This window comes from Rissa tridactyla, chromosome 16 (genome assembly GCF_028500815.1).
Source record: "Rissa tridactyla isolate bRisTri1 chromosome 16, bRisTri1.patW.cur.20221130, whole genome shotgun sequence".
Lineage (NCBI taxonomy): Eukaryota > Metazoa > Chordata > Aves > Charadriiformes > Laridae > Rissa > Rissa tridactyla.
This window is the reverse complement of record NC_071481.1, coordinates 8,092,880-8,120,847: the sequence shown is the minus strand read 5'-3', so window position 1 is coordinate 8,120,847 and position 27,968 is coordinate 8,092,880. Positions and strand designations below refer to the sequence as shown.

The 27,968-nt window shown below is 55.4% G+C and overlaps 1 protein-coding gene across 2 annotated transcripts; it reads left to right on the top strand.

Annotated features, from left to right (window-relative positions):
• Positions 1–52: 52 nt before the first annotated feature.
• PLEKHM2 (pleckstrin homology and RUN domain containing M2) lies at positions 53–27,937 on the top strand. Of its 2 annotated transcripts, XM_054222480.1 has the most exons (20): positions 53–192; positions 12,895–13,001; positions 13,151–13,260; positions 14,210–14,309; positions 14,847–14,934; positions 15,444–15,630; positions 17,722–17,781; positions 20,290–20,524; positions 21,676–22,455; positions 22,720–22,789; positions 22,877–22,967; positions 23,271–23,335; positions 23,687–23,775; positions 24,305–24,437; positions 24,526–24,716; positions 25,013–25,078; positions 25,580–25,739; positions 25,947–26,126; positions 26,211–26,327; positions 26,717–27,937. In XM_054222480.1, the coding sequence occupies exons 1-20, from the start codon at positions 133–135 to the stop codon at positions 26,852–26,854; spliced, it is 3,027 nt and encodes a 1,008-aa protein (XP_054078455.1). In that variant the 5' UTR covers positions 53–132; the 3' UTR covers positions 26,855–27,937. The 2 variants fall into 2 exon arrangements, with proteins under 2 accessions (XP_054078455.1, XP_054078454.1); XM_054222479.1 differs by lacking the exon at positions 17,722–17,781 and having other exon boundaries at positions 75–192.
• Positions 27,938–27,968: the final 31 nt, after the last annotated feature.

The window sequence follows — 27,968 nt, the reverse complement described above, 5'->3', positions numbered from 1 at the left end:
ACGGAGCCGGCCGGCGGGGGGCGGCGGGGCGGCGAGCGGGCCCGGCGGACGGGCCGGCACTCGGCCTCCGCCGGGCGGGCGCGGCGGCGGGCGGCGGCGGCAGCGGCAGCGGCGGGCGGCGGCGGCGCCACCATGGAGCCGGCGGAGGTGAAGGACCGCATCCTGGAGAACATCTCCCTCTCCGTCAAGAAGGTGGGCGGCGGGGGGCCCGGTGTGGGGCTGGGGTGGCCCTGGAGACTACCACGTCCTCAGCTCCGGCTGAGTGTGGGGCTGGGGACCCCCCTGTGCCGGGGCCGTGGGGCTGGGGACAGCCCTAGGACAGCCTTGGGGTGTCCCTGGGGACTGTCCTCTGGCTGGGGGACACTCCTGGAGACCCCCAAGACACACACGACCACCAGACGTGGGGCTGAGGGACAGGCCCTAGGGATGCGCCCCTCTCCCCAAGGTAGGGGGCTGGGAGCACCTTGGGGACACTGGGGGACTCTTTGGGACAGGAGTGTGGGGTCAAGGACACTCTGCCATCCCCTCTGCCAGAGGTAGGGGATGCCTTTAGGGATTCCTCTGTGCAGGTTTGGGGGTGTCCCTAGGGACCCCCTGTGCTGTGAGGTTGGAGGCATCCTTGTTGCTGGTGCCACGGGACACCCCAGAGGCACCCCTGGGGGTGTGGGGTCACCCCCTGGCCCACCCTGCCAAAGGGACACTGCTGGGGTCACCCCCAGGAACCTCCGTCTCTGCTGGTTGGGATATACTTGGCTTCCCCTCTGGGGTTCCCGCTTTTTGAAGGGTTTCCTTTTCCCGCAGGCAGGACTGGGGGATCCTGGGGGGATCCCTTTTCCTGGGGCTGTATGGGGGGGGTCTGGACGAGTCCAGCCGGAAACCCTCTTTGGAGAGGTCCTCCCTCCAGGCAGGCACACGCCGCGGGTTGGCGGTGCCCTGGTCTGAGCCCTCAGAACAAGGGCTCTGAAGATGTGTACCGCCATACCTTGTCTCTCACCTTGTCCTTCTGCTTGCCCCTCATTTCTCCTGCCCCTTGGCATCTGCTGACGGTGAGAGCGTTTCTTAAAGCCCATCCCTTTGGTGGGGAGCATCTGCATGCTGGCACAAAGGGGACCAGGACACTGGAGTCTGTTTGGTCACAGGAGTGAGCTGTAAAGACCTGCTGGAAATTTTGGGTTGGGCTGCCTGGTTCCCGTGGGAGCTCCAGCCGTGTTTGAGAAAGAACTCAAGCTCTGTTTGAGGAGGTAAAGGGAGTCTTGGTCCAGTTTTCATCCCAAGTTTGGGGGAAAGGAGGCTTTCCAGACTTGTTGACGTTTCTCCAGTTACTTGGTTTCTGCTGCCTTACGGAATAGAAGTTTTCCTGTGGTCTGCAATGTGTCCTGACACAGATTCATCCATGAAAACTTGTCTTACGAAGACCGTCACAAGTGAATTCCCAGCACTGTTAAGGAATGGATGGCTTGACGTCGCCCCTGGGATATAGGATGGATGCACAAACCTCTCCCAGCCTTTCTTTTTGCTTCCACAGGTGATCCTGCCCTCTGATCTCTTACCTTTCTGTCCTCTAAAAATTAAAAGGATAGTCGTTTACTTACCTGGAAATCGGTGGATGTTCAGGCTGCTCCAAGCTCTGTTACAACGCTCTGCAGCGCTACTGCCTCAGTTTCCCCATATGTATGAGGATATACTACTTACCACACAGGATTCGTTGGACGTAATTTATTTGCATTTAGGAAATCCTTGGACGATCCCAGTTGGAAATGCTATAAAATCAACATGGTGGCTATTTTAATTATTATTGCACTTGACCAGGGCTCCTCAGCTACAGCTCTGACAAAGCACCTCTGCTTTGACCTCTGCCAGCTCCTGTCTTGGTCCAGCGTCAAAGAGGGATTTTGGGAATTTTCAATCCTGCCCCTTTTGCTTTCCTGTTTTGCTCAGAGCAGGAAAGCTCGGGGCAATGTAGGAACCTCCGAGAAACTCCAGGGTGATGGACTTATTGATACCATCCCAGCGAAACCAAACTCAACTGCATGGTGAAAGTCCAGCGCTGGCACATCCCCGCTTTTTACCTCCGGAATGCAGTTCTCCTTTCTCAGGGATGTCGCTCCCTTTCAGCTGTGGAGCCACTAATTTTTCCTGGCGCTTCCCTGTCTGACTTCATCCCTCAAGTCCCTGATATTTCTCTTTTTCACTGCGTTGGTGGGAAGAGTAAGGTAGTAGGTTAGCGGAGCAGGTACACCCTTCCCACACCCTGGCTGTGCGCTGGGAAATCCTGCTCTCGTTCATCCTCTGCTCCCCACCTCTGGGTCCCTCTTGAGTAATTCCTCGTCGCTGGAATTGTGTCATGGGGTGCGGAGAAGTTTTCCAAGTATCTCGCCTCTGATTTGAAAAGCTTCCTAGCTGTGTAGGTTGCTCGCTCCTTACTTTCGCCATCGTGGCAGGTTTGAGTTGTGGAGCGGAGGGTTTGGATGTGTTTGTAGCGATGTGGACACCTCTCCACACCACTTTTCGGCCAGATGATGATCGGTTGGTTTTCTTTCCTCAGCTTCAGACCCAAAGATGGGTTCGGACTCTCGGCAGTCCGTACGCTGCAAGTCAGATGTTATTTTAGAAGACAGCCAGGACTAAACCCCGCCTTGAGACTGGGTAAACTGGGACAAACCACCGCGGAAGGCTGGGGTACCTGGGTACAATGTCAGGCTTTAAGTAGCAGCAGCAGAAAAAAATGCCTTATTTTCACCGAGCGGCCTGGGGAGAACCATCAGGGTGCTTGTCAGCTTCCCTCTGCCTCAGGTGGGGAAGGCAGCGAGGAGCAGCACAGCCCTGGGCAGGGTTTGTGCCACGGAGACCTCTGGCTGTGACTTTGCCTGGCTGTGACTTCAGTTTCTCCAGGGTGCTTCTGAGTTTTGAGGGGGTGTGTCTCTGTGTGTGTGTGTCAGAGCACAAGCAGTGAGTAAACTCTGTGCAAATCAACAGCAAAAAAAAAAACCCAAAAAACCAACTGCTTTCATGCCAAGCGAATCCCTCAAGCCTGAGTGAATGGGACTGTTTCTCTCTTATTTTCCTAGAAATATATGAGAGATGGAGCACAGCTAGAAAAGGCAGGGATGCAAACCTGCTCGGAGAGGGTAATGACAAACCCGTGGGTTTCTCTGTGTGATACCCGAGTGACAAGATCTGGACCGTTCGCGTCCTTTGCCCATATCTCAGAGATCAGCGGTAGCTTTGCTGAGCTGACTGCGGAGCTGTGAGATCGGGCCTCAGCTGCAGAGAGAGAGGCAGAACATCTGATTTAGACACCCAATAAATTGTCCCCTGCAGCTGGAGAGGTGTCAAGAGGCTGGTGGCTTCGGGAGAGGTTGGGAGAGCTCAGCAGTAGCAAGTTGGGTCCCTGCTTCGATCCCAGCACACATCCAAGGGAGCTGGGAGCATGGCGTTGATTTCCCATCTACAGCTTTTCCTCCCTGGGAGATATAAGTTCATTCCGAGGGCGATGCTTTCTGCTCTGGTTACGTGGACAGTGTGATGGTGTGATGCTGTGGAGCTCGTTGCATCTGTCTTCTGACTGTTTCTTTTCCCCTTTCCCTTCCAGCAGTCCCTCAGCCTGTTTTCTGCTAACAGGGCTGTGCTCCAGCACAAATTACTGTGCAAATTGATGCCTAACCCTTTTTTTTTTTTGTTTGTTTGTTTTTAAAGAATTAGGGCTTTATTGAGGCAGAAGGCTGGAGATGGGCACGTTACGGCTCGGTGTGCGTTCACCGCTTTCTGCGCAGCCTTTCCCAGCGGGGTGCAGACCCTCGTTCACTCCAGTGCTTGTTGTCTTGTAGGAGCTATGACTGTGCGTGGCAGCAGTGGGGTGAGAGCTGCTGCCTCCTGGTGCCTCCCCGTTGAACCCTTGCCGGGTTAAGCACGCTAGAAATGCCAACAGCTTCATATCTATCCTTGGCCAACCATCTCCTGGTAGCTAAAAGCTATCCCAGGTGACCTGGACCACACCGAAGCTGGTAGCATAGATGATTTGTGTTCTCTTGTTGGATTTCCGTGCCCTCCTGGACATGGCGGTGGGTTAAGGAGAGATTGATTGCTGTCCTGCTCGTGATTAGGTGATGAAAATGCAAAGTCCTTGAACAGTGCTCGGTTTTGGCAATGCCAGGTGCTAAACTTAAAATCAGAAAAGAGATCAGAATCCAAGATTTTGGGACTCTTCTTTATGTTTTAGGCTTTCCTACTGGCTTTGAAGGACACAAATTCCCATGAACTCTAGAGCAGCTGGTCCTCGGTGCATGTCAATCAGGTGGAGCAATGGTTTTTTTGCTGATGTTGCAGGAGTTCTTGCCAAAAGCCCTGGCTCTGCTCCCTTTAAGCGTGACTTTGGGAAGGTTTCCACTTTCCCCACAGTGAATTAATGCTGTGCCTTTTCTGCCTGTCTCCGGATCTGATTTTCAGCCCTCTACCAGTGAAATACCTTTGCAGTCCCCCGGGCTCCCTGAGCTCTGCCTTGCGACATCTCTGCTTCTCCTGCACGGCGAGGGAGGGTAGATCTGGGGGTGGGTTGATGCCCCCACGTCCTGGAGAGAAGCAGGTAGCGCTGGAGCGGAGCATCCCTTTTCAAATCATGGAGAGAGCGTGCTTATCTCCGTCTGGGTGGATTTATTTAGCCCAGCTGTCGTGACACAGAGGTAGCAATTCTGGAGATGTGAAAACAGCCAAATGGCAACTTGCTTTCCGATTCCTGTTGAGGGGCACCTCGCTGGCTCTAAGACCACAGAGGGTTTTATCTCTTCCCAGGGTATTTCCTCTCGCTCATGTTTGCTCCAGGCCACATCTGCTGTTGGCGTGGGGAGCACGCAGCAGGGATCGACATCGCTCCCGTTGGCCGTCCTGGCCTGCCCCTTTGCCGTGTGTACCGGGGTTGCCAGCCACCAGACAACAGGACCACCAGAAGCCCGTGGCTGGAGCTAGCAGCAATCTCGTGGAGCTTGTAAGTCGGCTGTGAAGATGCAAGGGTTGGCTCAGGTGCTTTTAAGAAGTCTACAAACTCTGGCAGCTCCAACGCTGCGTATTTTGGTGGTCCTCTAAGGGCTTTGCCGCTGTTTGGCAAGCAAGCAAAGCCATTTGTCGTTCTGCTGAGCGCGCAGCAGTGTATTGCTCGGGTTACTTGAGTATGTCAAGGTTTATCTCTTTTGAAATTCCTAATGCCGCATCCTGACACAGGTCTGGCAATGATTCGAGGTTCGTCGACTGCAGTTGCAAAGGGATTGTGTTCTGTGGGTACCTAACCTGACGTTGTCTCTCATACCCAGAAGAGGTGTTTCTCAAAACCAGCTCTGGATCTGCTGCTAGACAAGGCTACAGTAGCCTTTTGGGGAGAAAAACCCCCTGTTTGTTCTCCAGCCACTAACGCAAAGCATTTCCCTGGGAGGGCAGTTGGTTTAGGGGGCTGAATTGCAGCAGCGCATTTTGTACAAGGGGCTGAAGCAGTGCCTCCGAACCTCTCTCCCTCCGATTGCACAATTTCGCTGCCTGTTGAGTGATTCCAGCTTTCCCTCCTTCTGATATCCTGGTCCAAGACGAGATGCACAAATAACTGCAGGCCAGAGGACGTGGTCGACGGGGAGGGATTCGAAGCCGGTGTGTGAGTAAGCAGCAGCTCTCTGGGAGAGCAGCGCCGTTACCGAGACTTGCAGGGCACGAGCACCCTGCGCTCGCTTGTTTTGGCGTGTTTACCAACCAGACTTGTTTGGGTTTTTTTTTTTTCCTTCCCGTCAAATCTGTGGTTTTTTTCCTCTTGTGCCAAGCGTGTGACTTTTCCATCTGCCTTCAGTGAGCGCAGGGATCCTGTCCCACGGCAGCCAGCTCTGTGCCCATCCCCTGCTCCGTGCGCTCTGTGCGCCGTGACAGAGGAATGGGATGGTCCCTGCGACTTGCAAGGTGTCACCACTGGGAAAAATCCTGTCCTTGGCTGAGCCACACATACGACCAGCCTCCTGCAAGGTTTGCTGCTTGGAAATAATGAAGGAAAGCCCTGGAAAAGCCTTCAGGGCATGGGAGCTGACAAGTCTACGTGTCCCAGGAGGTGACAGCCTTGTTGGCCCTGGATTGCAAATGCTTCAGAGCTCTGCGTTTCCAGCCACGGAGCATCTTTGCCGTGGGTTTCAGCTTCACCTGTTTCAGGCTCCTGTCTCTGCACATCACAAACATGCTCCATTTCTCTCCAGGCTGCTCCAACATCATTTGTGGTGCTTTCAACCTGCCGATGCTCTGAGAGTGCCGATGTATTTCATCGGGGAAAGCCACAACATCCAGGCAAGGTGTACCGAGTCCGGGATGGGAAGCTGGGCACTGAGGCTGGTGCTGGTTTGGAAGTTTGTTGTAAGAAATGTTGAGTCAGATCGTGTGTGCAACCTCCAAAACATCCTGCTAGAGCTGAAGGTTCAGGGCTTTGTGTTGTACAAGCATATAAGAGAGAATAAGACTCCTGCCTTGAAACTCAGCCTGCTTTTATGGGTGGTATGGAAGACTAGGAGTTTTCCAGGCAGCCTTCTCCTTCTTTTTATCCATTTGCTGTCGAACGCCTGTACTCCCCTAAGCAGGTATGAGAGTGCTACTTGCTAGTTCTTATGTGTCTATCCTGTCCCTTCCCGTTGCCTCTTCCCTTGGGATTGAGCTGTCGTCGTCTGTATGGGACAAGTTCGGTCACCTGCCACCCTTTTTTGGTGCTCCCTGGAGCTGCAGGCTTGCTCCTGAGGGTGCTCAGCTCCAGGTGCAGCCCCAGACTGAGTGCCAAGGCCCTGAGCTGGCTTCCTAATCGGCATTTTTTTTTAATCGCGTTGTTAGACAGCTTTGCAAGCTACAGTCACAGGAAACCGTGTGGGTTTGCTCTTGCTGCAGAGGGTTATTCTGGCTGTGCAGTCCGGTAGGTAACGTGCCACCATCCTTGTCCAGTCGTGCAGGGTGGTGGAAAAGCAAGTGCTGGCATCAGGCTTGGGAAGGGTTTTGAGTCTAGCAAAGGATTTGTGTCTCCAGCTGCCTGCCTGGATGGCTCACAAAATACTGCCCTCAAAGAAAGCCACCTGCTTGGTAGCTTGGAGAAGGTCTTTCCAGCCGCTGGGGAAGATGGAGAGAGGAGAGGAATGGAGGCAGAAGAAAGGCTTCTGCAGTTTCTGTTATGTTTTGACTGTCCACTTGCTGCTTTGTGGCACTGCTGCTGTTTTGCATTCCTGCAGCTGGGGAAAACCACTCACAGTCCATGTGCTTTGGGTGGGAAAGCGGGTTTCGAAGCGCCTCTCGCCTTTCCCGTGCAGTGAGCACCGTGGTTAGGGAACCAGAGGAATCCAAAGGGTGCCCAACTGGGATCTCTGCTTTTCTTTTGCCGTGTTCGTCCTGCCAGGGAAATACCAAGCAGAACAAGGGAAATGAACTCAATGCTGGAAAGCTGCTAGTGAAACATCTGTGGGCCAGATTTACGGAGAGGAGATGGAGACTCGGTTGGGTTGTGGCCAGCCGTGAACGGGTCCGGAGTCTGTATTTCAATATTTCAATAAGGTTGTAGAAATACTGGAGAGATTTCAAAGGAGAGCCTCAAGAATGATTAGGTTTGGAGAGTGGACTTTAAAGCACGCCTGCCCAATTGTTTTTTGGCATCTCTTGCAACACAGGAGCTCTGCAAATGAGCCTGGAGAGCTTCACGCTCATTGAGAACTGGTGCAATTAGTAGGCTATGAAATTGTGCAAGGAATATCCTTTCTCGTGCGTGCCAGAGGGGGGTGTGGTGTATCACTGCAAAAAAAAAAAAAAAAAAAAATTCAACTTGTGATTGATAAACGGCAATTAAACCCCCCTCCTCCTCAATGGGGACGAGGTGTGATTGTTCGGAGCGCAAACCCCGTGTTCCCCCCGTGCAAACCAGCTCGCTGTTCCCTTTGGACAAACGCCCTTCTGCTCTGCTTTCTTCTCAAGTGCATTTAACTCACCAGCCTCGAGTGTTTGGGCTCTTGTAACCAGTTCACCGAAGCGGGTTTTGTCCCACGGTGTCGCAACACCGGTGCTCAGACGCAGTCGGGGCTGCAGAGTGGTCTCGGTGAATGGCGGGGATGCCTTCTGCATGCTGACGGCGCTTATTTTGGCCACAAGAATGTCTATAAATAGCCCCGGTTCAGGGCTCGAGGCGTTCACCGTGCCCCATGTGAGTCCAGCCTTCAACACTTCCTTCTGGTTTTGGAGCACAGGAGACGAGCATCTCTCCAGAAAACCCAGAGATGACCAATGTCGCATTCAGTTAATGCTTTTTAACCTTATTGCTTTCCTCCTTCCTGATTTTTCCCTAGCTCCAGCCCGGCTCGCTGCCCAGATATGTCAGGGAGCTGCTTTGCGAATGCTTCATAAAGTTCAGTCACCACCTCCCAAACAGGTCCGTCTGCGACGCCTTGATTAGGGAGAGGTTGGTTTCAAATTATTCATTTGCGTTTTATAGCAACTTACAGGAGAGAAGTAAACACTCCAAATAAGCGCCATTTTTCCAGGGCAGTGCCACATCACTCCTGCCTGTCCTGCACGATCAGGGTCGGGTGCTGGGACCATCTGTGGTCTGTGCCTCTGCCCTAAGATGCTTGTGGTTTCCTACAGAAACCACAATTCCTACCTGAAAATCCGTAGGAATTTTGGTTTCTGTAGGTGGATCTCGGAGCAGGCCAGCGGGCCTTTGGGAAATGATGCAACTGGATTTTGTTCCCCAGCTGGGAAAGCTATTTCGTCGTACCTTTCCTCCGTGTTGTGTCTTCACTCCTCTTCCCAAGCCGAAAACGCCTCCCCATCGGCTTTTGCAAGCCTTTTGTCACCCTCGCCGTAGGGATGACTCCACCCAGGAGATCCCGAGGCTCGTTCTGGCTTGTTTCCTCCCTGGATGCGTGGTAGCTCGGCAGGGATTAGCCTGGCCAAATTTTTGGGGCTGCTTGTGCTCCAGCAAGCCGTGTGCGTCCTTTGCTCAGGGCAGTATGCTGTCGGCCGTGTTTATTTTGGAGGGATGCTGGAAAGAGCACCATCCTTTGACACAGCACAATTTCCCCCTGTACTGGGCACTGGCGAGGCCCCATCGCGAGGGCTGTGTCCAGTTTTGGGCCCCTCATGACAAGACAGACACTGAGGTGCTGGAGCGGGTCCAGAGAAGGGCGAGGGAGCTGGTGAGGGGTCTGGAGCACAAGTCTGGTGAGGAGCGGCTGAGGGAGCTGGGGGTGTTCAGCCTGGAGAAGAGGAGGCTGAGGGGAGACCTTCTTGCTCTCTAGAACTCCCTGAAAGGAGGGGGTAGCCGGGGGGGTCGGGCTCTTCTCCCAAGGAACAGGCGAGGGGACAAGAGGAAATGGTCTCCAGTTGTGCCAGGGGAGGTTTGGGATGGATATTAGGAAAAATTTTTACGCTGAAAGGGCCGTCAAGCATCGGAAGAGGCTGCCCAGGGCAGTGGTGGAATATCCATCCCTGGAGGGATTTAAAAGCCGCGCAGACGTGGTGCTGAGGGACACAGGTTAGCGGTGTTTTTTTGTCAGAGTTAGGCTGATGGTTGGACTCGATGATCTGAAAAGCCCCTTCCAACCTTGGCAATTCTATGATCCGGGGAATGTAGCGGCACATCTTTGTCCCTGCCGGGTAGGAGCAGGCCGTCAGTGCGCTGCCCTGTGACCGACAGCTCCTAAACTGCGACTCGGGGCGCCCGAATCCAAATCCAGAACTGCTGAGCGCCTGTTTCCCGCTCGCGGCATCCCACGTGCACGGCGCTGGCATGACCCTCGTGGCTCTGAGCAAGGCACAGCCACACCAGCTCGTCCCCTGGCTCTTGACATTGCAGAGGGTCAGACTTGAGCTTTTTGGGGTAGGTTTGCTCTGGACATCGCTATGGGGCTGGGTTTTCCAGCAGCCTCCGCAGGAAGGGGGTGAAATGCAGGGGTAACTGGTTAGTGCGGGGCAGGAGGCTGCGTTCTCCTCGCAGAGCAGCGAAAAATAACACCAATCCTTTATATAATGCAGAATGAGCCCTTCAAAACCTAGATCCCTCCGTGGGGGGGGGAAGATGAGGCTTTTCCAGGGAATAGAAATCTGTTTTTCAGAAATTCCCTGGTGCTTCTCAATGCTCGGAGATGTTGAGATGAAACAACCGCTGTTTGCTAACGGTTTGCATCCTCTGATGATGGGAGCAGGTCGGTCCGTGTAGCAGCGGAGAGCGCTGGGAGCTGTGAACTGGCTGCAGGAAAGGCTGTAACAAAGATCTAACTTATTTTTGGAGAAGGAAGGAAAGAAAAAAGAGGAAATGCTTCTATTTGCTCATCTCTTTCGCTGCCCGGGCTTGGAGTCTCTCTGTCATGGGGAATTCTTCCAGCCGGTGACACAGACAGGCTCCAAGTTCCCTCCAAGATGACCTCCCCGAGCTGTGTGCGCAGAGCTGGCTGAGTGACTCTTTGTTTTTAGCGGTAAGCTGATGTAGGGCCTGGTTATTTTTGTTTTCCCCTAGCTGTCCCCTGCAGCTGCGTTTTCCTCCAGCCAGCACAGAGCCTGCAGAAACACCCAGGACAGAACCCCCGGGTACCCCAGATCTCCGCAGAGGGTACCCCAGATCAGGGTACCCCAGATCTCTGCAGAGGCAACAGCCTGGTTGGGACAAACTGGGAATTTCTGCCTTCAAATCCTGGTTCATGTCCCGTATGGCTTTGCTTCCTGCCTCAGTTTCCCCCAAATAGGATATTTTAGTGAGTTCCAGACAGCTCTTGGAGAGCATCGCCCCTGGCTGTCTATCCATCCTTTGAGGGATACGGCTCTAAATTCTGATTTTGTTTCTTCCTCTTGTGTCCTTGCTGCAGGAGTGAGCTTAAAACACTGGCTGCAGGTAGCTCCTGAAATATTTCCTGAATGGTGGGATTTTAGGGCGTTCTCCTCCCTGCTTGGGCCTGGGCTGCCTGTTAATAGTGTAAATCTTCTGGCTCGGCTTCCTCCCAAAAATGGGTAAAACTGCTGAGCTGAAATGCTTTGGATCTCACCTGGGTGTTGTGAAAAAGTCTGTGCGTCGCTGGAGCACCCGCGGGTGGCTCTGCAGACGAAGCGTTATTGCGTATTTCCTTCCCCAGGGGATTTGCCTTCTCGACTAGATGGGACAGGGACAAGGCTGAGCTGCGCTTTGCGATCAGATGAGGGAATTTGGCGGCGGTTCTTTGGGCTCAGCAGTTCTTTCCCATGTGAGGGCTGGGACCTGCTCCATGCAGGAACACGCCTGGCTCTCCCATCTTACCTAAGAGCTCCAGCGAGAGTCAAGGTCTTCAAGCCAGGGGGGTGTTGGAGCTAGATATATTCATATTTTTAAGAGGGTTGTTGGGAGCAGTTCCGCAGGGGCCATGAGGTTCTCTGTCCTCCTTGATAACTTTTACATCCAGACTGGATAATTTTCTAAAGGCGCTTCGGGAGGAGAAACCAGTTTCGGGGGACAGGTCAGACTGGACAAGCGCAATGCCATCTAGTTTTTGTTTTTTAAATCTACTGTCTAAGCGGTGAGGTTTGGTCGAGACGTATCGTGTCACCGAAATAATGTATGGCCGGGTGATGTGTGGTGGCTCAGAGGAACCGTGCTCGCTTGTCGCCAGCCAGAGCAAATAAATGTGACATATTCAGCTGAGATTACACCCTGGGTGAGTAATCTCCCTGCCTGAATGCCAAGCATGTGTGAGACGGGGACCTAAATAGAGCTGTAAGCTCCAGGGGCAGGAGGAGGCCGGTGGGTCAGCTGGGAAGGGATAGAGGATTTGGGTCTAAGGGGATTTCTAGGATTTCTAGCAGGTTTTGCAGAAGCAGAAAAGCAATTTCCGCTGTGTCGAGCATGCAAGGGCTGTTGTCAGCAGAGTACGGGGCCAGCGCTGACTTCAGAGTTAACTTTGCAGCTGTGAACGGGTTAACCAAGGATGAGTCAAACTGTCCTGTTTTCGAGAGAGAGCGGCAACTCCAAGACGTGATGCATCGTAGCTATGTAGCCTCACCCCAGCAGAGGCAAACGACTTGGGATTAATTGAGCTGCCTTTGTCCTATATGCACGTGCCTCCGTCCGTATCTGCGCTGCCTCCGTCCGTATCTGCGCTGCCTCCGTCCGTATCTGCGCTGCCCTCTGCACCCTCCGAGTCCCCGCTGCTGTGCGGCCAGGCCATCCGTACCAGCCTGTGTTTGAAAGTCTGGGGCAGCTCTCAGCTGCCCGGCATCAATACCCAGCATCGCGGCGGTTACTGGAGCCGCCCGTAACAAGAAAACCTCTGTCTCTTCCCGGGATGCTGAAACTGCCCTGAGATTTTGCACAGATTTAGCACAGAGCGTGTGTGCTTGCACGAACGAGACTCCTGGGCTCAGAGCATCTTTTATACCTGGAAGCAACATCTCTCCCCAGCCAGCGTTTCCCAGGGCAAGACCCGGTGACCGAGGAGGCGAGGACCGAGGAGGAGGTCCATGGCAGAGCCAGAAACAGAGCCCAGAACTCTGATTTATTTCTATTCTGAACCGCTTTGCGATGGCTGCACTGCTGCAGAGGGGCCACGAAAACCCCGCTGTAGCGTTGGCTGTCAAGGAGGAGGCTGTGCAGCCCAGCCCGCCCGCTCAGCAAACAGGGAAGTTGGTTCTGCAGCTGCGGCCACGCTGCTGGCGTGTCTCTGAAAAGTGCACGGATCTTTGTGGGTGAGGTTCTCCCTGTGAGTTATTGCCTTTAGGGTACTCTTAAAACCAATTGCTACACCCCATAAGTAACGTGCATCGAGGTTTAGCAATCTGAGAGATTAAAAAAAAGCTATTTAACGCTGGCTGTGAGTGTCAGTATCTCCATCTGTCTTCTCAGTGGGCTGTAGAAGGGCATTTCAGCCACCCCACCTCTTCTTTTTGCAGCTGCAGAGCTACTTTGCCGCCTGTGAAGACGAGACGCCGGCCATCAGAAACCACGACAAGGTTCTGCAGCGGCTCTGCGAACATCTGGACCATGCTCTGCTCTATGGGTAAGTGTGGAACCTGCTTCTGGGCTGCTGGGCTGCTTTTCACCATGCTTTGCTGTAGCCTCAGCACGGAGAGGCCATTTAGGCTGTAATTGGGATGGAGGTGACGAAGCCCTTGCTTAATCTTTCTCGGGACTTCTTTCTTCTTCCAGCCTGCAAGATCTTTCCTCAGGCTACTGGGTGCTGGTCGTTCACTTCACCCGCCGGGAAGCCATCAAACAGATAGAAGTGCTTCAACACGTGGCCACCAACTTGGGACGCAGTGAGTATTCGCAGACGCTGCCCCGGCCCCGAGGGCAAACCTCAGTTTGGGGACAGCTGGCAGGAGGCCCAGGCAGGTTGTGCTGGCTGCGTGTTCGAGGGCTGGGGGTACAGGCAGACCGAGGGAGCCAGCGGGCAGCTCCCCGCCGACTACGGCTTGCTTTCCTCAGGCCAGGGAGCTGGAAGTGCTGCCGTAACTGCGTGAAGGCTCTAGAAATAATTGCACCGTCTCTCGGGATCGGGTGTTGGGTCAAAGGCACAGCCCTGCTCCTGCTGCCGTGAAACCAAAGCGATCTGCTGGGTTGTGCTCCGGGAAGGGTTTCTGGCAGATGGGAGGCATCACCTCTCGCCCCAGAGCATCTCACTGTAGCTGTCGTTTGCCCAATGCTGCTTCTCCCCTGCTGCGAGTTGTCCGTAGCGGATGTTTGGGACCATCGAGACCGCTTTTGATGCAGGACGGTGCCCAAAGACCTCCTCTCTGCCTGATTATCCCAACACCCTTCATCTCCCAAGCCCCGTACCGGTGAGAGCGAAGCTGAGCGCAGACTCCACCATCACCTCTCTCTGCACCACAATTTGTGTAATATCTCAAATTGCACCTGCGCTGATTTAGAGCGATTCTCCCTCTGTCTCTCCGGTCTCCTGATCCCTGCTGGAAATGCCAGCAGGGCTCCCATCTCGCTGGAGAGACGCAGTTGCGTGTCTGCTTCTCAACTGGCTCTGATCCAGTCTCTTATTCTTATTCCCACTCGGAATCAGGAATCTGCCCCTTCATCTCTCGCTGACATTTTTCCCCACAGATTTCCCCAGCGGTCAGTTGCTCCCCTGAAATGATATGAATGTGAACGAACAATCTGACATGTTTTAAGTGATTTGTGAGTGATTTCCAGGCTTGCTTCACTTCTCAGTTGTTTCCCCACAGATAAATCTCTTTGCTGCTTTCTTTTCAGGCCGGGCATGGCTGTACTTAGCCCTCAACGAAAACTCCTTGGAGAGTTATTTGAGGCTGTTCCAGGAGAACCTAAGCCTGTTGCACAAGTACTATGTCAAGTGAGTATCCCAGCTCGTTCTCGTTTGGGCACTGGTTGGCATCCCTTCGTGTCGGAAGCAAGCCCTAATTTGCCAGTGGGGACCAAGCAGTTGATCAGGATCTGACCTTTCCTTGTAGGTTTTGCGTGATTATTTTAAAGATCCGATATGTGGACACACTACCCTGTATAACAGCGCTTTTATGCATCTCTCACAGTTTACTGCTGTTACTCCCAGTCCCAGGTGTAGCCTTTTTATTCTTCCTTGTTTTCCAAGAAGCTGCTGAGCTCTTGTCCAGGCACCCAGCTCCGGTGAACACCTGGAAATCTGGCTGTAGCTCGGTTCGGGGACAGCACATGGTGGATGCCCGACTGCTCTGAGCCACATATATCTGCCCTTAAGCTCTGCCGTTGCTCTCAGGAAGAGGAAAAAAGCAGGCTCAGAGCTCTGAAGCTTCTATGTGGCAGCTCATAGACACCAAGAAAACAGCGGGGTGCTCGTAGCTCGCTCTTCTCTTTCCCACATCTCTAAAGCTCTCCTGTTTTATCCGTGCTGCAGGAACGCCCTGGTTTGCAGTCACGATCATCTGACCTTGTTCTTAACGCTGGTGTCCGGGCTGGAGTTCATCCGCTTCGACTTGGATCTGGTGAATGTTTTATCTGCTTCTCTTGGCTCTGGGAGCGCGGGTATGTGGAGCAGGACGAGTCCTGGGCGTCAGAGGTCCCACCGTTTGGTTCAGGGTGTACCTTCTTGTTGGTCTTCAGCTGAAAATGTGAAGCTGCCACTTTTAGGAAAGGCTCTAGGCTGGGATCTTTGGAGATCCAGCAATGGGATTTATTCCTGTTGTTCAGTTATTCCCCTGCAGTGTTCCGAAGAGGAACGGGGCAGGTGCGGGGAAGCCAGCGGTGAGGCAGATTGATGGGGCTAAAGGAGTTGAGCTCTGCAAGCGTGGTACGAAACGCTGGTGGCCCTCCAGGTAAACACAAAGCCACTGACTAACCCTTGGTGTCGCAGCGGAGCCGCCGGATTTCCTCTGAAGGGCGGCAGAAATGGACAGTCAGAGGGTGTTCAAGGACAGCCCCATTGTTTCGACTGCGCTAATAACTGCGTGCGGCGACTCAGAGCCTGACTCACCCCACGCTCTCCTCTCTGCAGGACGCTCCTTACCTGGATCTGGCCCCGTACATGCCAGATTACTACAAACCTCAGTACCTGCTAGACTTTGAGGACCGCCTGCCCAGCTCCGTGCACGGCTCGGACAGCCTGTCCCTCAACTCCTTCAACTCGGTCACCTCCACCAACCTGGAGTGGGACGACAGTGCCATCGCTCCGTCCAGTGAAGGTCAGTGGTTTTTCGGAGACGGGGTGCGGTCAGGGCTGTGTGCTCCCACATCGCCTTCGGCTGAGCTGCTGGACCAGACGAGACGCCAAATGAGGTAGCAAATGATGGTTTGGAAGAGACCAAAGCGAGAGACGCAGCAGTTAGGCTGTGAGTCTGTCCCGTCTTGCCGTGGGAGGTGTGAGGGATTTAAGCTGTGGACACCCCCTTTGCCTCAGACCGGGAGAGCAGGACTTTCCCTTCTAGTCACCGCAGGCCACGTTTCCATCCTGGGGGGGTGTTTTATCAAGAACTGGAGAAATCTCCCCGTGGAGTGAAAATCATGTTTGTATCTGGACGTGGCTTCCAGTTCAGAGCAGGTACGCAGGGCTGCAGAGGACCTTTTTTAACTGCTTATTTTGTGGTCCAGAGCCCCGCATACGCTGGAAGTGGTGGGGAATAGTTTCCAGAGTCTTTCCTCCATGTCTGCAGTCTGAGGGAAGGTGGTCTCAGAGGTGCTGCTTTTACCTCTTTACGCACCTTAACTTGAGCAGCCTGATAAGTTGTCATAGTCACCCCCGTATCAGAGAGGGCTGATGGTGTTCCTGACGAACCGAGAAGACACGTGCCTTTTGCCTGCCCCCTTAACCTGCGTCGGGCTGGAGCAGGGAGCTCTTAACGCTGCACGAAACATGCTCACACGAAGGAACAGCTCTGCTGCTGCTCTTCCTAATCCAAAATACGTTGGCCCTGTTCCTTTTTGAACAAAACGAGATCAGGGGATTTCTGGAATAGATGGGGTGATGTGTGCTGTTAATTGGATGCAGTGAGTTCAGGACTGCGTGCGGATGGGTTTCCCTCTGAGACAAGGGTCTGCCAGTTGCCTTTTATATGGAAGATAGAAACCACAGGCATTAAAGATACTGAGAAGGAACAGCCCGGGATGTGAATTCGCGTCTTTTTAGCAAAGGACTTTGAAGCACAGCACTGTTTGGGGCTCACCCTCGACATCTGCGCTTGTGCTGGAAGCGTGAAAGGGTTTGCTTTCGGGCACTTGCTTACGCCAAACCTCCAGCGTCCCAGGTAAGTTGGAGACAGCACGAGCAGCCTAGCGATAAAAGTCACAGGAGGAAGCTCCTCTGTCCCCGGAGGTTTGCATAAGCAGCCGTTTCGGTGCATGCTGCACCCCTGTATTCCTGTCCCTCGCTCAGCAGAACGTGTCTTGGTGCCAGCACATCTCCTACCTGTCCCTGCTGACTGGGCAAGGGGTGTCACTTGGGGTTGGCCCGTCTGGTGGATGGAAGCTTAATGCTGAAGAGAAGAAGGGTTTGGAGTAGAGATCCAGGAGATTTTGGAGCTAGATTTTGGTTTTGGCATTTGTCGCAGGCTGTTCCGTGTGTCCGGGCAGCGGTTGTGATCTGTGTCTCAGTTTCCCCATGCTTAGAGGGGTTGGGTGCTGATGTAGAAATGCCGTGCCCTGTTGCGGGACCAGGACGGTGGAGGATTCGGAGCCCCGGAGGGCGGACATTGTCGCTGTTCCTCTGGCGTGGAGGAATTTATCTTCAATAATGATTTCACTGCTCCTAATTTCAACAGGAGCATCTCACTACCCTGGGAGTGTAGGTGAAACGGGGGATTTTAGGATCAGAGGACAAGTTTTTCCCTTTTCATCAGACCCCTGGCTTTGCAAACATTAATGAGTCAAACATCACAGTATGTATGGGAGGTAAGTGTGAAGTGGGGAAACTGAGGCACAGAGCGCTTAAATTGATTCACAAAGGGGATCCCTGGTAGGTACAGGACAGCAACCGTTCTTCTGGTGTAGCTTTCCGGCAGCTCCCATAGTGGGGCCTTCATCCTTCGCTGGTCCCGTTGTGGCTCCCATAACGCAAACATCCATCAGGAACAACCATTAGTGCAGCTGGTTTCCATTTGCATCCGTGTTCCCTAACTATTTTCTCATGCGTTTCAGATACCAGTGGAAGATTGTTTTGTTTCTGTCCTTTCCCATCTCCCTCCCCAAATCCGCCCTTCACGCTCTCCCCTGCCCCCCGCCTCCCCTCCCTCCCCACTACTTGTTTTTCTAATCCTGAGTTTTATCCCTCGTTTTTGTAGATTATGATTTTGGAGATGTCTTTCCAGCAATGCAGACCATGCCCAGCAGAGACTGGGAAGGTGGGACATACTCATCTGTTGCAACGTTTTGTTTTTCTCTCTGCATTGCTGCCACGTGAAGCTTGCTGCATGCTCCCCGGTTCGTTTCTTTAACAAGCAACCACCCCATCTCGATGGAATTCGGTAGAGGCAGAAAAGAGTGGAAAAGATCCCCCGAGGTGGGAGGTTGTGTGTCTCGTTTGTGAGACCATTTGCAGAGCTTTCCCCAGCTCCTGGCGTATGCAGGGACGTATATCCTGGAGCGGAGGGATGTTTTCCTGCCTCTGACGATGCCTCCGTGTCTTCTGGACGTGTCTGCCCCAGCCCTCGGCGTGGCAAACACGAGGCTGGAGTTTCGAGTGCGGTTCTGGGGCTGCTCGCTACGTTACGGCTCGTGTTGATAAAGGAGCCTTTGTACCAGGTTACAAAAGAAAAGCTGCAAAATCGCCCCTGCCGCGAAGCTGGCAGGCAGGGGTCAGCGGCCGTCCAAAATGAGCGTGGTGTGCCAGCTGACCCTAGGCTGTAAATTTCCCCTTTGGGGTAAAGCACGGAGGGTGCTGATCAAAAAACCGACCCACCTCCATTGATTTCCGGAAAGCCCTGGAAAACGGCTGAATTCATTCTGCGTTCTTTTAATTTGGGGCCCTTTTCACGGGGATTAATTTGGGAGGTTTTGTTTTCCTTGGATCCTGCTCTCCTTGTGTCAAAACGTCTCTCTTGAAGCCACAACATCCAGCACATCGCTCTGCTCAATTTGAGTCACTATGCTTTTTTTGAATTTTATTTTACCACTTCTAAAACCGACTTGTCGGCTATGTCTGGCCTTTACGGTCAAGCGCGCATACCCATTTTAGAGGAAATACACCCACGCTCTGTCCTTTGCAGCTAAAAGCTGGATGGAGCCTTGGGTCTGAGTTGCCTTGGCCGGTACCGCCTGAATATTTGGGGAAATTCTGCCTGAATTCCATGTGGATGGTTCTACGGCTCTAACACGCTCCCTCTCATCTTCTTTCTTGCCCCACGCGCAGCGATGCTCGCAGAGATGGTTTAACCTGCCCCTGGAGCCCGAGTGCACGCCCAGAGAGGACAAACCGTGTTTCCAAACCCAACGCCCCGTGAACCGACTTAACCCTGGGTGTTAACGTGCAGGCTGGGAGAAGCCAAGGGACGCTGGGGGCGAATCCCTCTGGTTTTGGGAGGCGTGCACGGCTCCCGGCTGATCCAGCGGTGCTCCGGGCTGGGTTACCGTGTGCTGAGCAAACCTCGGCCCTAGCAAAGTTTTCCTCCTCACCCCCCGCCAGGTTAGCTTGCTGATGCATGCCTCGCTGTCTGTACGCCAAGCGAGAGATAAAGAGAGTTGAGGCAGTTCCCCATTTTCAGTGGGAATTTGGGGGTTAAAATTCTGTGCTTCGGACAAAGTTCGTTTTGTCTCAACAGAACCACAGCAGGGTTTAGGCATAAGAAGCGACGTTCATTTCGGTGATGCAGGCTGGAAGCCTGGGGCTGAAATAGCTTTTAAATGTTTTATTTTCCCTTTAATGTAGACATTAAAAATCTACCCGATTTACTTCCCCTGTCAGAGTTCGCACCTTCCACGCTGCAGGGCAGGCGTTTCAGCCGGAGCAAAGCAGCGTTTTGAAATCAGCCGTCACAAAACTGCCTTTATTAGACTTTTATAAGAGGTTTCATTTTTCTACTCAAAACCTACGCCCCCGATTAGTCTGGGATTTCCTTCAGAAGGGATCTCCTTGCCGAGCAAGAGGTTGCCAGCTGGCTTTGGAAATGAAGGGTGCTGGAGAAGAGAAAGGCACGGATAACCTTCCTTTAACCGTGACTTTGTGGACGGATAACTCCGAGCATGACTCCTGTAGCCCTTCTCCGCTGCTCCTTTTCCCTCTGAAGACTAACACGGGCCAAGCCGGTTGTGCTACGACCTGTCTGTGCAGCCTGCTGTCCTCAGACCCCAGTGAATGCTGTGTGTGTCCCCCCTCCACACACTTCCAGCCCCCCCGTGTGTGTCTCACACAAGCCGAGAACAGCAGCCGGCTCCGTAAGGATCGCTGCCCGAGCGAGCGTCTTCCTAAGACCCCATCACAGGGGAAATAAGCAGCAATGGGGGGCAGCAGCCTCGTTAGCTCGCTGTCACCTTGCTAAGGAGCACCGTGGCCACAAGACCCCTCAAGTTCCTTCCCAAGGACGCTACTTCTTAATCCAGCCGCCCGCCAGCTCCTGGGTGACCAAGCTGTTATTTCCAGGTGTTGTCTAAATCGCAACGGGTGCAAAATGCCGAGTGATGCCGGGTCACACGCTGGCTTCTCTGTCCCTCCTCGCAAAGAGCCTGCTGCCCGCAGCAATCTCTGAAGCTAAGCTGGTCCGATGGCACCCTGCCAGCGCCCGGGATGGTGTCATTGGGAGCAGTACGGTGACCGTGTAGCGCCCCGAGCCCCCAGCGCGCAGCTTTGCTTGATTTGATTCGATCCAGGTGCCCGAGCCGACGTAAATCCCACTTTTCCTTTCTTGTCTTTGCAGACGGAGACCTCACGGACACGCTCAGCTGCCCACGCTCCACCGCCTCAGAGGCCAACGGCAGCAAGGCCTCTGTGAAGAGCCCGACGCAGCGCTACAACCCCTTCAATGAGGAGAAAGCTGATGCGCCATCCTCCACCGAGACCACGCCGGTGCACACAGCTTCGCAGGAGAAGGCAGAAGCCACCCCTGAAGGAACAGACCAGTCCGAGAGCTGCACGGAGCTGGAGGTCATCAGGTAGGGACAGAGCTGCCTGGCCTGGAAACATGCCCCTGAATGTCATCTGTCACCAGAGGCTGATGATGTGCCACCCTTCTAGCCCAACAGAGACAGCATTTGTGGTGTAGCCTTTATACAATCACGAGAAAGTGGTTTTATACCTCCAGATGCCCAACTGATGCTCTGTAGGTGTCAACAGAGCTGGTCCCTTGGGTCTGTAGAGCTCTAGGCTGGCTCGATGTCAACACCTTTGCCTGACGGTCTGTATCAGAGAGTTCAGAGGAAGCTTTGGGCTTTTATTTTAGGCTTTCTCCAGCTGGTGGCAGGTTTGCAGCAGCTCCGGGTCTCAGATCTTCTCTCCCATCCTTCCTCTTTGTCAATGAGCGGTGGCTAAACCTGTTGAGGGAGATGCTACCGCAGAGCTGCTGGCCTGTGTTTGACTCTTGCAGAGGAGATCCCCAGGGGTCCCTCGGAGCCCTTCAACCCAGACGAAGAGCTCAAGGCTCTGTCTGCTCACAGCCAGGGTGGGGGCACCCCAAAACCAGCCCAGCAGGCCTGTGCTCTGCTCTCCCATCCTGTTTTTCCTGGGAGGTGCAGGGAAGCTAGGTTACGTCGCTCCCTGCTCTCCGGCAGACACACGGGAAGGGAAGCACCATGCTCGCCAAGAGTGACCTGGCAGCAGTCTGGGCGTCATGGGAGGCCCGAACACTTCCGCAGCCACCGTCCCTGCGTGCTGTTCAGCTGGAGCGGGCTCCATCCTGCACCTCCCTCTTCTGGCAGCCGGGGACACGGCATTCCCGCGTCCTCTGAAACCTTCTTCCTTCCCAGCATCTTGCTCTCAGGCAGGGATTTCTCCCACGTCACTTTATCTCCGCATCCATTTGTGATCCCCTTTACAGCCAAAGGAAGCCCGAGATGCTGCATCCAGCAGCTGATGCCTCTTTTCTTTTTCGGATAAGTAGGAAACGGTGTCCATACCCTGGTTTTCCTGTGACACCTGGCATGGAGACGGGGGCTCTATGTGGCGATGTTCTTGATATAAGGATTTCTCTGCAATAGAGGAAATTGCAGAGGAGGGTTGTTGGGAAAGGATGGGACCCCTCTCTATTTTGGAAAAGTCTGAGCGTGCACAGATGAGTGACATCCCCTGTTGGTCTCTCACCGTGCAGGTTAGCCAAGAAGAAGAAAACAGGCAAGAAGAAGAAAGCGAAGCCCGAGGAGCCGGTTAACACCCCTGCGCCCGTAGTGCCCGAGACCCAGCAGGCCAGCGGAGACAGCGGCGTGAACGGGCTGAGTGACAGAGAAGACCCGCAGAGAGACGATGGTCCCGCTGCTCCAGCTGGTGAGCCAAGCCCGGGCGGGCAGGAGGAGGGTCGGGAGCGCTCTGCCCTCAGCCAGCTGGCTTTACACATCCCCGAGATGAAGGACACGTCCATGGAGAGCGTGGGGCAGCCGCTGCGTAAGGTGATGGACAGGCTCAACGGGCAGCTGGACCCCAGCGGCTGGAACGCCCCCCTCGAGCCCCCTGGGCAGTCCTTTCGGACTGGCACGCCAGGGGAGACCCCGGATGGATCGTCCTCTGGCGACTTTAGTGAGGGGATTTCAGCCCCCATGGACTTCTACCGTTTTACCGTCGAGAGTCCAAACGCTGCTGCACCAGGTGGTGGCCACCATGACACTCCAGGGCCTGGCCAACCGCCACATGTTTCTGGTAGCCCTGAGGCTCCTGAAGAAGAAGAAAGCAGAGAGGGAGAAGCAGTTGGAGCAGTAGAGGAGTCTGGAGGGGCGAGTGACGAACTCCAAGCTGGCCAGACAGAAACTGCCAACCCCCAGGCTCCCCGCGAGCCGAAGAAGGAGCAGCCCAGCCCTTCCCTGAGCAGCGCCGAGGACTCTGGCGTGGAGGAAGGTCAGGGCAGCCCTTCGGAGCTGACCCATCCCTCCGAGTTCAGGTGAGGCTGGGTTTGCTCAGCAGGGAGAGCATCTTCCAAACAATCTTGAGCTCAAGCTGGCACTTAACCCTTTGTCCTTGGTTTGCGGGGCAAAGCCCATCCTTTTCCAGGATGAAGGTGAGGCACAAGGGGGTAAGGAGGAGAAGGTCTTGGGGGGCCAACAGGCGCCCAAATCATGGACAAGTTCAATAAAGAAGGGGAATGCCCTTCCTGGACTCACCCAGGCCCACGACTATGTCCATCCTGTACTGTCTCTCTCCACAGGGTGGATAACAACCATCTCCTCCTCCTGATGATCCACGTCTTTCGGGAGAACGAGGAACAGTTGTTCAGGGTAAGGTGGTCGCGATCAATCTCCCGCAAAGGACCGGCTCTGTGCCTGCCTCGTCCGCGGGCTGAGAGCTCTTCTTTCTCCGCACAGATGATCCGAATGAGCACCGGGCACATGGAGGGGAACCTGCAGCTGATCTACGTCCTGCTGACGGATTGCTACGTGTACCTGATCCGGAAAGGTATCCCATCCCGATAGCCTCTGCGCTTGGCTGCAGGGAGGGAGGCTTGCTTGATATGTGGCTTGTCCATAAATTAGGGCACTGTAGCTGACTACCTTCCCTGCCAGGTCCTGCCATGTCCCCAGGAGCAGTGGCAGTCACAGCAGGGAGCTGAGGTTAACTTGTCCTCCGAGAAGCCATGGGACACGTGCCCCGTGGCTCCATGCTTGCCCGGGACACAGCTTGTTTTGCAGGTCCGTCGCTGCTGTTGCGCAGCGCTGGGCTCCTTTGCCTTCCCTTCACGCAGCTCTTTGTGTCTGCCAGGGGCAGCGGAGAAGCCGTACATGGTGGAGGAGGCCGTTTCCTATAACGAGCTGGATTACATTTCGGTGAGTGCAGCCTGGGTCGGGTCAGATGTCTTGGGGGAAGCAGGAGGCGAGCAGGGGCGTCAGTCCTCACTTCTCCAGCCGCAGGGGTGTCAGGAGCATCCCGGTGGGGTGTTTCTGTGGGGTGCTCCGTTCCCCAGGGAACGTTTTGACCAGTGAATCTTTGAGATTGGGAAACTTAGAAGCGATCCCCCCTCAAATGCCACCTCCGCGGGGGCCCAGCTTGCTCATGTCTTCACATGGGCAGCAGAGCGAGTGCTGACCTTCTCCCCTGGGGCCAGAAGCCAGGTTCAGCCCCGCTTCGCTGCCCCTCGTCCCCCGCCTGGCTTCCTTAACCGGTCATATGTGGCACAGGTTGGGCTGGATCAGCAGACGGTGACGCTGGTGTGCACCAATCGGAGGAAGCAGTTCCTGCTCGACACCGCGGACGTGGCTCTCACCGAGTAAGCAGGGACCAGGCGGCGAACCGTGGTGCCTTCCTCCTGGGGTGCGGGACTTCTGGGCGGCACCTTGCGCTCCTGACGTGACATGGGCAACGCAAGAAACTCCGGTGACAGCCCTTGACAACAAAGTCCTGCGACCAGAGCGGGTTTGGTTGGATACCACCGGCTAAAACCTGCAGGCACTGGGCGATGCAGACTGTGTCCTTTGTGTCACTTGGGATGAGTAGGAACGAGGTCTTGAGTTTCAAGGCATGTCCCCAGGTCCTTCTGCGTGTTGTCAGCTCAGGGAGGTGACCTCGTTAGGGCCTGAATGGTCACACTGGGATCTGTGTTGGGATAGGTGTCCATCTCCCAGTCTCACCCATCTCCTTCCTGGAGCTCAGACTTCGCAACCCCTATCGCCTTTGGTCCCTAGGTTGATTTTGAGACCCTTTGGTGTGGAAGCCCCTTCGCTTCGGCATGAGAGCACGTGAAGGAGATGCGGGGCTGTTTGCCCTGGCCTCATCAGAGATCTCTGTCTCCCTCTCAGGTTCTTCCTGGTCTCCTTGAAGTCAGCCATGATCAAAGGGTGCCGGGAGCCCCCGTACCCCAGTATCCTCACGGACGCCACCATGGAGAAACTGGCGCTCGCAAAGTTCGTGGCCCAGGAGTCCAAGTGTGAGGTGAGCTTGGGTATCACGGCCATCGCTCCACGTGGTGGAGGCTGACGGGAGACTCCCTCCCGTTGACTTCTCCACCTGACTCTCGCAGGCCTGCGATGTGGTTGTCCGTTTCTACGGCCTCGTTCACTGGGAAGACCCCATGGACGAGGCGCTGGGACCTGCCAACAGTAGCTACAGCTCCACCGAGAACGCGGTCACCAAGGACGGCATCCTGCACTACAAGGCCGGGACCTCCTACCTGGGCAAGGAGCAGTGGAAGACCTGCTTCGTGGTGCTCAGGTGGGCACCGGGGCTGTGGGTCAGGACTGGGGTCAGCCAGGGCTTGTCGGAGAAGGTGCTGGGACCAGTTTGCTGCCCAGGAACCGCTTGGGAGATGGAGAGGACCAATCTTGTCACCTGGGAGGCTAAAGCCACCAGTTGTGGCTGCTCAGCAGCAGGGGGACGCAACCCCACGGCGCTGCGCGGGTGGAGGGCAGGGCAGGAGCGGCTGTGGGACCGAAGGCAGAGGGTGTTTGTACAGTTGCTGGAGCCGAGCTCACTCCAGTTACCGCCTCTCTCATCTTCCCAAACGGCAGCAACGGGATCTTGTACCAGTACCCGGATCGCACGGACGTCACCCCTCTGCTCTCCATCAACATGGGGTAGGCGGCTGGGGGGATGTGGCGCCCAGGCTCGGCGGGGATCTGGGCATCAGGAGCTCCTTGGGATGTTCAGGGAGGTCTGTTGGGGCAAATCACGGTCTAGTCCGTGCTGCAGGACTCCCTGCTTGCTCCTGGCCGGGTACAGATGCCCGTTTGCTTCAGCTCCGGTGCATGTAGCTGGCGATGGGCTCGTTTCCTCCTGCTTTTTGCACGCCAAGCCCACCCCTTGATGGGGAATTGGCCTCTGAAGGGCTGACGTACCCCTCCAAGAGCCACGCTGGGCGACCTCCACAAACCCACCGTGCTCAACTCCAGCTCCACCGCGGCGTGCAGAGACAGAGCCCATCCTTGGAGCAACGGCGGGGGCTGTCACAGATGGGAAACGAGTGCTTGTGGGGGGAAGGGGTGACACGCGGCGCGGGGAGGGCGGACGGAGGCTGTTTTCAGGCTCACGCTGGCCGGTCCGTCCCGCTCATCTCCATCCTCCCCCCTCTCTCCCAGCGGCGAGCAGTGCGGGGGATGCCGGCGCTCCAACACCACCGACCGGCCCCACTCCTTCCAGGTGATCCTGACGGACCGGCCCTCCCTGGAGCTGAGCGCCGAGAACGAGGAAGACATGGCGGACTGGATGCAGTACTTCTGCCAGGCCGTCTCCAAAGGGGTGAGCTGGGGACAGGCCCCCGCGCGTGGGTGCATTGACCCCCTCCTTCGCCTGGGGCACAGCCCAGCCGGCACGGAGCTGCCGAAGGGAGCAGGGATGGAGCAGGCAGTTTTCTCCCAAGCCGGGAGGGCTTCCCCATGGGGCACCCCACGGATATGGGGCTCCCTCATGCCAGATTTTAACCCTCCCTTTCCCTGCCCCGTGCAGGTGATCCCCCAAGGTGTTGCCCCTACGCCCTGCGTCCCCTGCTGCCTCGTGCTGACGGATGAGAAGGTTTTCACCTGCCACGAGGATTGCCAGACAAGCTTCTTCCGCTCACTGGGCACCGCGGAGCTGACGGACATCACCGCCGTCTCCACGGAGGCCGGCAAGGAGTACTGTATCCTGGTGAGCGTGGTGCTGCGGGACCGGCCGGCCCGGGGCTGGGCAAGGACCGCGGCGGTAACGCCCGGCCTCTCTCTTGGTGTTTAGGAGTTTGCTCAGGACAGCAAGCAGTTCCTGCCCCCCTGGGTCCTCTACTTGAGTTGCACTACAGAACTGGAGAGGTTCCTCTCGGCGCTGAACGCCGCGTGGAGGAACATCTACCAGGTGAGCGTGCGAGGCTGCGTCACGGCCTTCCTCCGGCGAGGAAGGGCGAATGGGGACGGCACCCTGCGAGGGAGGAGTGGGTGAATTGTCCCCTGCAGGGTGAACCCAGCTTTCCCGCAACCGGCAGGAGAGCCACAAAGCTCCTCCGTGTCCGAATAACCACGGGATGTGGGATTCAGAGCTCGAGTCCCCTGGCACGTGAGCCATGAGTGCCCGGGGCTGGCAGGAGGAGTCGGGGGCAACCTGGGTCAGCCCCGTCCCCCTCCATCGCCCGTATTGATGACACAGGCGACTTTCCCGGCTGTTTTCGAGGTGGTTTTACAATAAGGCAGGGAAGTGGCTGTAGTTTGTTCCTCTCCTGACTGCCCACCCCACCGCGTGTGTTTCAGGTCGATCTCCTGCACAAGGCCATTCTGGACGCCGCCGTCAAGAAGAAGTGCGAAGACGCTCAGAGCCTCATCGACAGCGCCTGGCAGCGCAGCGACAGCCTCTGCCGCGGGCGAGCGGAGCGGGACCCCTGGTGTTAACCCCGGCCGGGGGGAAGGACGGCTGACAGGGGCCCATTTTCGGAGAGCGGGGCCGGTACCCGGCTGCCCCGCGGCCAGCTGGCAGCCCAAACCCTCCTGCCATCGCTCGGTCCCCACCAGGGCCGTGCCTGCAGGCATGGACCCCGTCCCCACCACGCTCCCCACCGAGTCGGGGACATCCAGCACGTTTTGGGGAGAAACCAGACGCTTCACCACGCTGGAGGCGAGGCCGAGCTCTGCCGCTTTCCTTGTCCAGCCGTGCAGGCGACCCTGCGCCCTCGCCCAGCTGCCACGGGGCAAAATAATTTGCCTTTCACGGAATAATATCCCCCAAGTAGCGAGGGAGAGGGTGGGAGCCGGGTGGGCTGGGGATGAGCATCCCGCCATCGCGGCAGGGAGCGGGACCGAGGACTTGTTCATTTTAGAACAGGGTTGGGATGCGGAGGTGGCGAGACGGGAACGCTAAATCGCTACCGTGCATGTCTTCTCCTTGCTAATACAATCACCGAGTACGGCACCGCTTCACCTCCTCCTTCTCCTGGCATCTCCCGGCGCCAGGAGATCTCACCCGGGACCTCCGGACATCACAAAACCACTCTCCAGCCTAGCGATGAGATTTTTTTTTTTTTTTTTAATTTTTTTTTTTTTTGAGGCTAAGGAAGAAGGACTGGGGCCAAAAATTTGGCCTTAAATATCCCAGCACGGTTTTAGGAGATCGCAGAAGCCGGTTTGAGGTTTGGACGCTGGCCCCGCGCGCCGGGCGAGAGACGAGATGGAGTCCGATGTTCTTCAGGTGTCTTAAGGGATGTCGTCACGCGGCTGCCACCAAACGTGTCCCCATCTTCTCGGCTCGCTGCATCCGAGGCCGACGAGGACCCGTCACCGCTTGCCCTCTACAGTGAGCCCTTTGGGGCGCAACTCCAGCTTTTAAATAATAATAATAATAATAATCCGGAGACCTTCTCATGTAATATATGTTCACGGGGCCTTTTTTCTGGGAGGAAACATACGTGACTGAATGTATATGTATGTACATCTGCTTCCTTTCCCCCTCCCCAAATAAATATCCATTGGTAACTTGGATTTGGCCCGACCACACGTTCCTGGGCCGGGG